The sequence below is a fragment of the Myotis daubentonii genome, chromosome 3 (assembly GCF_963259705.1).
Source record: "Myotis daubentonii chromosome 3, mMyoDau2.1, whole genome shotgun sequence".
NCBI classification, from domain to species: Eukaryota; Metazoa; Chordata; class Mammalia; order Chiroptera; family Vespertilionidae; genus Myotis; species Myotis daubentonii.
In genome coordinates this window covers 129109310-129122387 of record NC_081842.1, presented here as the reverse complement: position 1 = coordinate 129122387, position 13078 = coordinate 129109310, and the positions used below count along the sequence as shown (strand labels likewise).

Sequence of the window (13078 nt, the reverse complement as noted above, 5' to 3'; positions counted from 1 at the left end):
TTCTTTAAGGTTGAATTCAAGCTTGGTGTCCCTGCCCCAGACATTCCCCAACATCACCCTCTCCAACTACCATGTCCTCTGCTGCACAACGCATGCATCTATTCCAGCCCTTAATACAGAACACTTACCCTGTTATTTAATTGTTTGACTCCCACTATTCTTGGACAAAAACAGCATCTCCCCCATTTCTTTTTTCTGAGTGCCCAGATCAGGGCTTGTGCCCACATTCCTGGAGCAGAGGGAGGCATTATCCCTAGGTGGGTGAATGCTATGCTCTTGTTCTTTCCCTGATTCATCTGCTCCTCTTGCCTCTCCTGGCAGCAACTTGAAAGGCTGTACCAAGCTTAGCTGTAAGCTGAAGGCTGGTCAGGGAGCTGGACCAGCCATGGCAACTTTTATGGGAGGATGAATTGGGAAAACGAGTCCTGAGAAGTCCATTCATCTCAAGTCTTGTTTGTCATCCTGCACCTAAAATGAACAGATGCCAGCAGAAAGCATCCCATTCCCACAGGAAGAGCAAGAGTAATGAGATCAACACACCAGCATCAACCTTTCATTCTCTTTTACATTGAAAAACAACAAAAAAAACCTGTACACTTTAATGTTCCATGTTCCTTCTTTTAAAAGAATAAAGTTAAGTCGGTGTTGACTCAGAGAGGTCCAGACGGTCATCTCCTTGGGTGGCAGCTGTAGGGATCGTCTATCTGCTCATAACATCTCCACTACTCCCCAGTGTAAAGTACACCAACTTAGATGCTTAGCAAGATCTCCTTTCACCTCCTTCAATCCAAACAACAGTTTGCCCATAGTCTATCTCCAAAGTGTCATATTTCACAATGCCATGCCCTTTCATGAGCCCATCTCTCTAATCTTCATTCAAGAGATGATCCTGAGGCCAGGCTCATTTCTCCCCACTCAGGCCCCCTTAATGGACTGAATTGTGTCCCTTCCCCAATTCATATCTGGAAGCCTAGTCATCAGTACTTTAGAATATGACTGTATTTGGAGACAGGACCTTTAAAGAGGCGATTAAGCTTAAATGAGCCCTAATCCAATAGGACTGGTGTCCTTATAAGAAGGGAGAGACACTAGGACTGTGTGGGCATAAAGGAAAGACCAGGCGAAGACTCAGGGAGAAGACAGCCTCTGCAAGCCCAGGAGAGAGGCCGCAGGAGAAACCAAACAATTTTTTGTTGTTTCAGCCACCACATCCAGGGTGTTCTGTTATGACAGCCCTCATAGACTAATTTAACCCCCAAACTCAGACACTGATTATTGCAATTTACTGCATTCTGTTCATTAGATTGCAATTTCTGTTGGTTTATCTGTTTGCCCTGTTGGGGTAACCACCAGGTTCATTCCCTTCTACTATGTGCAGCACTAGAGAAAACCCAGGCATTAATGCTGCAAGATAAGTTTTTGTCTAACTAATGAGCGATGCTGCTGCAGCAGAAGCTCTGGAAGTGTTATGAGAAGGACAGAAACCTCCTTTTTAGCCCAAGCAATCTTTTCACTCAACTTGCAAACTAAACAAACTATCCAAGGATACAATTTGAAGGAGGGGATGGGGGATTGGAAGCATCTTTTCCTAATTTTGCAGAGGCGAGGTTTCATGACTTGAAGACTCATTGGTCACTGGGTTCCTTTTCAGGCTCTGTGGGATTAGTGGATTCTATACTTAGATTCTCAGTGTCTTTTTCTTGTCCTCTTTGTCACTCTATTCAGGCTCTTTCCTACCCCCACCCTTCCTTTTCCTAAGGACTCCAAATGGCCCTCGCAGACCTGCTGCAAGTGGAGAAAGTGTTCGGCCACTAATTCCCTCACCCTTTACACACCCCAACTAAGTGCTACAGTAACCCATGTTTGTGGGCCTTAATTTCCCCTAAAACACACATGGATATTTATTTAATTATTTTAAATATATTTTTATTGATTTCAGAGAGAAAGGGAGAGAGAGAGAGAGAGAGAAAAATATCTCACTATGTTGCCTCCTGCATGCCCCACACTGGCTGCCTCTTACATGCCCCACACCGAGGACCGAGCCCCCAACCCAGGCATGTGCCCTGGCCAGGAAGCAGACTGTGACCTCCTGGTTCATAGATCAATGCTCAACCACTGAGCCACAAATGGATAGTTAAAGACCTTACCACAACTCTGGTAGAGCACTTCCAAGCTTGAGTCCTTGCAGGCTGTGTGTGTGGGCCAGGCTGGGGTGCCACCACCGCTGGGAGAAATCAGGGTCCAGATGAGGAAGGCAGCAGTGAAACCCTTCATGGTGCGGGCCAGGACTGTGTGTGACCAACGGAAAAATAAGAGGCCCAGTAAGAAGGGCCTTCAGGGTGGTTCTTCCTCTCCCCTCATTAAAAGGGTGACATGTTCGGTTTCACTTCTCATATTATATGCTCCTGGAGAACCACTGTGAGTAGCATAGTCTGTTAGCAGAGCCATTTGAATACTGTTCCCCCAGGACCTGGGACACTTGAATCAGAGTGAAGCTGGTCTAGGTGGGGGGTAGGTTGGATGTTGACTTTCTGCTTTCACAGAGAGAAACTAGGAAGTGATGTGTGGCCTTATGCCTCAGGTCCCCGCAAAACATCCCGCCTAAGAGTCCCCACCCCAGGTGGAACTGTGAACTCAGGGGGGGTAAGCCACAGGCCACCTTGTGCTTTCCATCAGCAGGCCCCAGGTCCCTGCTGGCTTCTCATGCAGGCTGTGGACCCTGGACCTGGCTGGTGCTGGCAGGCAGCATCCGGCATTGGGGATCTGGAATGAGGCTTTTGCCCTGTTGGCATTTTTCTCTCTGGTTTCAGCTCCACTCTCTGGACTTGTGCAGCTGCTAATACGGAGCCTTTTTCTGGAAGCTGCAAATGTGGTCTCTGAAAACGAGGGGGAGGGAGTCGCCCTAAGAAGTGAGCTGTGGGCTACTTTTGGTTCAGCTTGGTGGACGGGGTAGGGGAAAATGGGGAAGTGAGGGCCTCTCTTTTAAGAGTGGGAATCTAATTGGTTTGGTCATTGGCGAGATGGTTAAAGTCATGTCTCACTTTCTTTTCAAAGCCAAGATTCTGTCTCCCTATCCCAGTACGGTTGCCCTGATTCCAGACAGCAAGGTTTCTGAACACTGATTCCCACCCCCACCCAACTGCACCTTCGCTGGAGAGAACTGGAGTCAGAGCCAATACCGGCAGATTTTAGGAGCAACAGAGAACACTATTTCCCCTGGGAGAAAAAGCATTTCACTAAGCACAGTAGGTGAAATTGACAAATTTTGCCGATGGCTAAATAAGAATTAAAGTCACCTCAAAACTGTTTTTGAAGTGGAATGTAATTGCCAATAAAGACAAATAAATGTGTTGACTTAGTTGATGGATGCATTCCATTTTGGGGGGGAGACATCAGAGACTAGTCATTTGGGGCAGGTCTGAATTGATTTTTTTTTTTTTTTTTTTTTTAGGTACTCATCCGCAAATAAGTACAGTGATATTGGCTTTCAAAAGTGGTTCTCAAAGTATGGTTCCTGGGCAATAGCATCAATATCAACCAGGAGCTTATTACAAATGAAAATTCTTGGGCTACATGCAAGACCAACTGAATCAGAACCTCTGGGTGGGGGCCAGCCAGCACTCTGTGTAGTGATAAGCTCTCTGATGCATTAAGAACTCAGGGTGAAAGTTGAGGCCCGAATAAGAGGAAGGTGAGTTGCTCTAAGAGGAGACAAGATAGCACCGCGTGGTCTGTGTGAACAGAGTTCAGCTATGCTGTGAATAAGAGCTTAGGTGAGAGCCAGAAGCTCAATGTTTAGAGTTGTGGGCCCAGGGGAGCATTTAATCTCTGGTAGTTCCAGGACAAGGCCATGGCAGCTTTCCCTGGGGACCTTTGAGGTCTCTAAGGCTGTGAGAGAGCTCTAAACAGTGAGTGAGGAGAGCAATCAAGGCGAAGCCCTTCCACCCTGCAGAGCACAGCACGACCAATACACCAGCAGACCGGCCCAGGGGTGCAGAGCAGGGAGCAGGCAGGCTGGCAGAGAGCTGTGAGTGGCTTCTAGTAAGGAAATCAGGGCATCTGAGGACCGGGCCACAGATATTTGTGAATCAAAAGACCTGGCAATGAAAAGAATCATAATTCAGAGATAGCATTGGCATTCAGAAATGTTCAAAAGGGACCATCCATTGAGAGGCTCTGGAGGCGTGGTGATGCTACAGCCGTGGTCTCATACCTTGGGATGCGGGGAGTGGGAATCAGCATCAGCTGGATGGCTTGTTAACATACAGATTGCAGGCCCCACTTAGGGGCCTGGGGTGGGGCCCTATAACCTGCATTTCTAACAAGTTCCTAGATGCTGCTGCTGCTGGGCTGGGGCCACAGTTTGAGAATTCTGCTCTAGATTATGGAATTTGTTCTCTTGCAGAGTGTACAATCTTTAAAAATCCTCTTATAAACAACATGTTCTTCTGCTATATGACGCATAACATTTTGTAAAACACAACACAGCCAAAGAGGAATAAGGAATGAGCAACTTTCTGGAAGGAGTTCAGCATCCTGAAGAGCAGGATTTGTTTTTTTGTTTGTTTTTTTTTTTTCTTTATTTTTTTTATTTTTTATTTATTTATTTATTTTTATTTTTTTTTAATTAAATCTTTATTGTTCAGATTATTACATTTGTTCCTCTTTTTCCCCCCCATAACTCCCCTCCTCCCAGTTCCCGCCCCACCCTCCGCCCTCACTCCCCACCCACTGTCCTCATCCATAGGTGCACGATTTTTGTCCAGTCTCTTCCCGAATCTCCCACACCCCTTTCCCCCCCAAGGATAGTCAGTCCATTCCCTTTCTATGTCCCTGATTCTAATATAATCACCAGTTCATTCTGTTCATCAGATTATTTATTCACTTGATTCTTAGATTCACTTGTTGATAGATGCATATTTGTTGTTCATAATTTGTATCTTTACCTTTTTCTTCATCTTCCTCTTCTTAAAGGATACCTTTCAGCATTTCATATAATCCTGGTTTGGTGGTGATGAACTCCTTTAGCTTTTCCTTATCTGTGAAGCTCTTTATCTGACCTTCAATTCTGAATGATAGTTTTGCTGGATAAAGTAATCTTGGTTGTAGGTTCTTGGTATTCATCACTTTGAATATTTCTTGCCACTCCCTTCTGGCCTGCAAAGTTTCTGTTGAGAAATCAGCTGACAGTCGTATGGGTATTCCCTTGTAGGTAACTGAGTTACTTTCTCTTGCTATTTTTAAGATTCTCTCTTTATCTTTTGCTCTTGGCATTTTAATTATGATGTGTCTTGGTGTGGTCCTCTTTGGATTCCTTTTGTTTGGGGTTCTCTGCGCTTCCTGGACTTGTAAGTCTCTTTCTTTCACCAGGTAGGGGAAGTTTTCTGTCATTATTTCTTCAAATAGGTTTTCAATATCTTGCTCTCTCTCTTCTTCTGGCACCCCTATAATTCTGATGTTGGTACGCTTGAAGCTGTCCCAGAGGCTCCTTACACTGTCCTCGCATTTTTGGATTCTTTTTTCATTTTGCTTTTCCGGTTGGATGTTTTTTGCTTCCTCGCATTTCAAATCATTGACTTGATTCTTGCGCTCCTCTGGTCTGCTGTCGGAGGTCTGTATAATATTCGTTATTTCAGTCCGTGTATGCTTAATTTCTAGTTGGTTCCCCAATATAACATCGAGGGTCTCATTAGTCTTCTTGTAGATCTCATTAAGTTTATCAGCGGCTTCTAAACAGTTCTTGAGAGACCTTAAAAGTGTGGTTCTGAACTCTATATCTTCCATTGACAATTTTGTCCTGTTTCTTTGTCTCCACATTTTGTTATGCTTCCTTGGTGCACTCCCTAGTGGTCTTTGTTCGCAGTCTTATAGTTAAACCTTGATTGTTGTAGCTAATACCAGGGAGGGTTTGACCTCCAGGCCAAGTGGCTATGAGAATCAGCTGTGTCAGCAGTGAGAGAACTTCTGTCCTCTAGGGAGGTGCTAATCTAGCCTTTGCCTGAGGCTATCCGGCAAATGCCTCTGTGCAGGGCTTGGGTAGGGCGGGTCGCACAGGATCAACAGGGTGCGGGGGAGAGAGCAGTTATGGCGGCTCTCAGTCCTGTCCCCAGGGGCTCTGCCTCTCTGAGTCCCAGCACCCGCTGCAAAGCTCGGAGAGAAAGCTGCACTCGCTCTGACCGAAGCCAGACAGTCCCGCTTCTCCCGTTTGAGTCTGGGTCCCTAAAGACTCGCCTGTATCTGGAGCTCAGAGTCTGAGACTCCCTCCCGATTGAAAACGCTAACTGGGCCCTCCGCCGCCAGCCCGAAGAGCAGGATTTGACTGAAATCATCAGTATGGCTCACTAGTTCCATCAATCCATACTGGCTTGAGGAGTGTTTCAGCTACCAGAGCTGTAGAGTTCACAGAAGAGTTTATTGATAATGTCCTGTTCCCTAACCATAGAATAAAATTAGAACAAATTCATGATATTTATTTTGAAAATGGCCTTATACATGTAAATGACAACCAAATATACTAGTACTGTCAGGCTCTGATCCTGACTCCCAGGACCCTGTAGAAGCTGCGCTGTTCTGGTCTCCTTCAGACTTCTCTTCTACTTCGTTTGCTAATCCTCTTCCTCCATGTTTCAAGCTGCTCTCCTTGCATAGAGTTTTGCTTGGGGACGGTGTCTATATTTTCCTGAAAGGTAAAACGTTATGATCAGGATGGCTGTCACTAAAAATGTTCTTAAGAGGAAAACCCATGTTTAAGAAGAGACTTTATGAATAAAAGGTGAGATTCTGAGGGCAAGCGTCCAACATAAAAGGGTAAGAGGGAAGTGGCTCCACACGAGGAAGTTGGATGGACTAGACCTTGCTGCAGAGAACAAGGCAAATAAAAGAGAAAAGTGTAGAAAGAGTCTGCTTCCCACAGAAAAGGAGAAAGATGTCATCTATTTACCTGCTTCAGATTAATTCACTCGTTTATTCGGCAGATATTTATTAAGCATTCCAACATTCCAGGTACAATTCCAGGCACCAGGAGTCCAGCAGATCAAAGAGCCGATTCCCATAGAGCTAACTTTCTAGGGGGAGAAGACAATCAAAACATTTGCTTAGTAAAAGCGTTTAGTAAAAGAAAAGACACTTCACTTCTTGAAAAATTGCTTGGTTTTCACATAGAAAATTGAACTGAGATTTCTGAAATCCTTTCAGCTTCCTGTTGCTGAAAGGAGTAGAGTTGTGGGCCCAGGCGAGTTAGTGTCTGTAAACACTAACTGCCCCTCCCTTTTAATTTGCCCCAGACTGGTAGTTCATCAGAGCTTTCCAGTAACTGTTCTAATAGACAAACTCTAGCAAGCCTTTCCTCTTAAGAACATTTTTAGAGATACTGCCTCTTCCAACTTCCTTATTATTGCTCCATTTATTAACATTCCTATTTATTTATTCTGGGGATATAATATGCAAAGTATGGGGCCATAAACTCTATGATGAACTACAAACAGAAATGATTTTTTTGTTTTGTTTGGGGACAGGTATGCTGGGTCAAGAAAGAAGTGGGCTTTATAGTATAGTCTGATCAATTTCCCAATGATGAAAATGGCCAGGAGTTTCCCAATGATTAAGGCACAATAAACTTCTCTGAGATTCAGAGAGGGTGGGCCTAGTCCAGTGATGGTGAACCTTTTGAGCTCGGCTTGTCAGCATTTTGAAAAACCCTAACTTAACTCTGGTGCCATGTCACATATAGAAATTTTTTTATATTTGCAACCATAGTAAAACAAAGACTTATATTTTTGATATTTATTTTATATATTTAAATGCCATTTAACAAAGAAAAATCAACCAAAAAATGAGTTCGTGTGTCACCTCTGACACGCGTGTCATAGGTTCGCCATCACTGGTAGTCTGAAAGGACTCATGTATACTGTCTAAAATTTCTCTGCCGCCTGGGACAAATTAGCAACTTGTAGCTAAAACTCTCTCCAGATTGAGAGGTTCTCAAGATTTCATTCTGTTAAGATTGAAATGACTTTGATAAGCTGAAGGAAAAGCATTAGGAAGGAAACCAAAAGTGTGGGTCAGAATGAGGAGAGTTCTCTTACGTGCTATGAAGAGGGGTCCTAATTTGCAGTTGTAGCTTGTGCCTTGCCTCTGGCTTCAGTATGTACCTCCCACTCTGGTTAGTTCCAGATTTGCAGCTGGTCATCATGGGGTTTCCATGAGTCACTTTGAGCCACATTGTTGGAGAGCATATTTTGCTGGACTGGCAGGTGGTAGTTGGAATGAAATAACTTGCCCATTGTTTGCATCAGAACTCAGAACATTTTCTTGACTTCTCTCTCCTGGTGTTGGCTATGGGATGGATCCATCTAGAATTCTCCCTGAAGTAGTAAGCTTACTCAGCAGTAATTTTGACATATAAATAATAATCTTTGAAATAGCCTGTTTATTTCTTCCCTGGAATAAATAAGAATAGCCAAACGTGCTGGACTGCTATTAGGTGCCAGGCATTCTTCTAAGCACTCACTATGCATTCCCTCACTTATTTAATCCTCAAAACAGCCTTGCAAGATAGGTGCGGTACCATCATTCCACTACCACAACTTTGAAATCCCAAGTGTTGGAAAAGGAGTCTTTTTTTTTTTTTAAGAGAGTTCTTCCTTACTTTTTATTTTTATTTTTAGATTTTTTTTGATTAATTAAATCTTTATTGTTCAGATTATTACAGTTGTTCCTCTTTCCCCCCCCCCCATAACTCCCCTCCACCCAGTTCCCACCCCACCCTCCTCCCTCACTCCCCACCCACTGTCCTCATCCATAGGTGCATGATTGTTGTCCAGTCTCTTCCCTCATTCCCCTCACCCCTTTCCCCCAGAAGAATAGTCAGTCCACTACCTTTCTATGCCCCTGATTCTACTATAATCACTAGTTCATTCTGTTCATCAGATTATTCACTTGATTTTCAGATTCACTTGTTGATAGATGTGTATTTGTTGTTCATAATTTGTATCTTTACCTTTTTCTTCTTCTTCCTCTTCTTAAAGGATACCTTTCAGCATTTCATATAATCCTGGTTTGGTGGTGATGAACTCCTTTAGCTTTTTCTTATCTGTGAAGCTCTTTATCTGACCTTCAATTCTGAATGATAGCTTTGCTGGATAAAGTAATCTTGGTTGTAGGTTCTTGGCATTCATCACTTTGAATATTTCTTGCCACTCCCTTTTGGCCTGCAAAGTTTCTGTTGAGAAATCAGCTGACAGTCATATGGGTATTCCCTTGTAGGTAACTGAGTTTCTTTCTCTTGCTGCTTTTAAGATTCTCTCTTTGTCTTTTGCTCTTGGCATTTTAATTATGATGTGTCTTGGTGTGGTCCTCTTTGGATTCCTTTTGTTTGGGGTTCTCTGCGCTTCCTGGACTTGTAAGTCTCTTTCTTTCACCAGGTAGGGGAAGTTTTCTGTCATTATTTCTTCAAATAGGTTTTCAATATCTTGCTCTCTCTCTTCTTCTGGCACCCCTATAATTCTGATGTTGGTACGCTTGAAGCTGTCCCAGAGGCTCCTTACACTATCTTCACATTTTTGGATTCTTTTTTCATTTTGCTTTTCCGGTTGGGTGTTTTTAGCTTCTTCATATTTCAAATCGTTGACCTGATCCTTGCGATCCTCTAGTCTGCTGTTGGGTGTCTGTATAATATTCTTTATTTCAGTCAGTGTATGCTTAATTTCTAGTTGGTCCTTTATCGTCACAACCTCGAGGGTCTCATTAGATTTCTTGTAGGTCTCATTAAGTTTATTGGCAGTTTCTAGAAAATTCTTGAAAAACCTTAAAAGTGTGGTTTTAAACTCTATATCCAGTAGTTTGCTTTCCTCCATTTCTGTCACTTATGTCCTTTTTCTTTGTCTCCTCATTTTTTATGCTTCCCTGTGTTGATAAAGTGGTTTTCTGTGCTAAGTGTCCTCTAAGGCCCAGTGGTTCAGCCTCCCAAATTACACTCTTGGTGCACCCCCTTGGAAAAGGAGTCTTGAAACATACTTTTGCTGGAAAAATCTGATCTAAAATATATAGTCTTATCAGTTTAATAGTCTCAATTTAGAGACTTATTTTATTATACCTAACTGAATATTAATTTGTTTCACTGCAAAAATATTAATGTGATTGATTAATGAGCAATGGACCTTGTACCAGACTCCACTTGGAGTGTTATAAAATATAAACCCTATTACCTTTTTAAAATCAAGAAATTCTGAGTTTTAAATAGATCTGTACTACAGATTTCAGTGAAAGGGTACTGGACTTGTTCTGTGGTGATCCTCATTATCAAAATGAGGAAACTGAGGCACAGTTAGAAATTAGTCCAAGATCACACATTGGGTAAAGCCAAGTTGAAAGTCAGACAGACTCCAGAATCCAAGGCTCTTGACCCCAGAGAAAATGGCCTCTTTACTACTGAGCCTTTATGTTTGCTTATCCTCTTCTCTAGTGAGATCAAAGCAAATTATCCCCACCACTTAGAGACTGATGGGACTGGCCTTTGTAGCTTCAAGGAGTAGACATCTCTGTCAGAGAACTGCCACAATGGGAAGTTGGGTGCTGGGACAAATAGGGGCCGTGCACGTGGAATGGGTTTGTAGTCAGCTGGCTTGGGCAGAAATCTTGCCTCTGCTGTGTGGTATTGGAATGTCACATAACCTCTCTGACTGTAAGTTCTTTACCTTTGCAAAAGTCAATAATAATCAATAAATGGTACTTTTTTTTTTTTTTCCTATCTTTTACTCTTAAAGGAAACCAGATTCTGGGAGAGGCTTGAGAGGCAGGCTGGAGAGTCTCTCAGGAGTCTAGTTTGCATACTTTGCTCTTTAGCCAAAGCCAGGCCCTCCACCCCATGGAGGTGGCTAATTGGATGAGCTTATGTGGCACATAAATATATTCTTACTAGAGGCCCAGTGCACGAAATCGTGCGCAGGTAGGGTCCCTAGGCCTAGCCTGTGATCAGGGCCATCTTCCACCTGTTCATCAGTCCCCAGTCCCGCCCTGCCACTGACACCCACCCCAGTTCCCCATTTGCCATCTGGTGACCTATAGGAGCCTGCAGGCTGGGAGGAGGGACCAAGAGGTCTGCCTTCCACCCACTCTCCAGTCCCCAGTCCTGCCCTGCCACGACCCACTCTGGTTCCCCATGGTTCCCTGTTGGCCATTCAGCGATAGGAGCCTGTGGACTGGAAGGGGGGACCAAGAGGTGGTCAATGCACCTCATAGCGACTGGTCGATTGGTTGTTCTGGTCATTACACCTTATGGTTGCTGGCCTTTTATTGTATAGGATGGGATAAATATATTCCCATTAGAACTGTGAAGTGACTGTTTAGGAGAGAGGCCATGGGAGTGGAGCCAAAGCAGTCTAAGGATGCGCCTTTCCTATGGCCACGGCCACTGCCGAAACAAAGGCTCAGGTGATTTCACTGCAAGCCGCTTAGCATTCAGAAGCTGAGTTCTTCTCTTTTCCTTTAAAGCTTGGATATGTCAGGAGCAATCACAAGGTTATTGATGAATAAAGTGGGGAAACCCCCAACTTTGCGCTTTCCAGGCAAACCGTGCTTTCCATGGCCGTGGCCTTGCTCACCTGGAATTCAACTGTGTTAAAAAGCCGTAGCCCGGAGTTCACTTCTTACTCAAAAATTGGTCTTCCCCTTGTTCATGCTTTTGAACTCCAAGATTAGAGACTACCCATCAGGGAGTCAAAGATGAAGTCACTTAAAAATAGTCTGTCCATCACCATGTGCTTTCCGTCTGACTGTGTGAGGGTCTCTCCTCCTGTCTGTGTCTGGCCATCCCCGCTGTCACACCCTCTATGAGGGTCCTCAAGGTCTCCCAGGATCCAGCCTGGCCCCTCGCAAACACACTCTCCAGCTGGCACTGAGATACCTGCTGAGATGCAGAGCTGTGAAGGGTTGCCCTGCAAAGCCCTTCAGAGGGGCCCCATGTAAATGTCCACAGGCCTTGCCCGATTTGGTCTCTCCTATTCCAGTGCCCCAAGCCTCTCTGGGTTCCTGCAGCATCTCCAGCACCTGCTGTTACCTCACCCTGGAATGCTCTGTCTTCTCCTGCCTTAATGCTTACACTTCCTTCAGAGCTCAGCTCTGCGCTTGCTTCCTGGAGAAAGCTGCTCTGCCGAGACAGGGTAACTCCCCCTAAACTGAGCTTGTGCCAGGGGGACCTCAGTTCTTCACAGCACTGTTCACAGGCCGTTATTCAGTGAAGGTCAGATTCCTTTATACTAATCAGTAACTCTCCCACCCTCCTTCCCTCCCACGTTCCCATCCTTCCTTCTTTCTCTCCTTTCCCCCTGATGGTTGTATGCCCAGTGCCTAGCACATAGTAAGAATTTAGTAAAATAGCTTAGTCTGAATGGATGAAGAACAGGATGGGTGTGGCCCAACAAGCTTGTCTTTTTAGCTGAGGTGACCATACCTCTGGGCTTAGTGGGCCAGCACAGCAAGGCAAAGCAAGCAGCTCTCTGTCACTAGGGAGTCTATGGTCCCCACATAGTCAACCAAGTGTGATGTCATCTTTTCCCAGGAGTATTACAGTTTCCTTTTCTCTCCTTTTGCTTCTCATTCTTAAAGTAATATATTCTAATTGAAGGACTTGGGAGATATACAGGACAACCTTTTCCTGCAAGGAGATGGGGCGGGGAAGCTGAAGAGAGAGGGAAAATAACCACTTGTAGTCTCAATATCCAGATAAACACTACTGACATTTTGTGAAATCCTTTCAGTCCACACACACACAAGACCACACTGTACAAACTGCGTATACTGTAACATGCTACATCACTTACACTGGTCACTTAGAATTCTTCCATGACATGACTTTTAATGACTTATAGTATTTTACTGCATGGATTAACCACAATTTATTTAATCAATTTAGATTGTTATTAATAGCAAACTAGGAGGAGATAATGAAGCAGCAAATCTCCTTGTTGCTGTATTTTTGTGCAGGCAGGCATGATTACTTCCTCAGGGTAAACTCCTGAAAGTGAAATACTTGGTGAAAAGAATTACCAGCTTTTAAGGCTCTTCATACATGCTACCATAT

The 13078-nt window shown here is 44.1% G+C and overlaps 1 protein-coding gene across 1 annotated transcript in view; it reads right to left on the bottom strand.

The window, feature by feature from the left end:
* Positions 1-2360, bottom strand: part of LY86 (lymphocyte antigen 86) — a 64469-nt gene extending 62109 nt beyond the window's left edge. The window contains exon 1 of the mRNA XM_059686052.1: positions 2148-2360. Coding sequence (XP_059542035.1) covers positions 2148-2274 — 127 coding nt within the window. The 5' untranslated portion in view covers positions 2275-2360. The remainder of the gene's footprint in view (positions 1-2147) is intronic.
* Positions 2361-13078: the final 10718 nt, after the last annotated feature.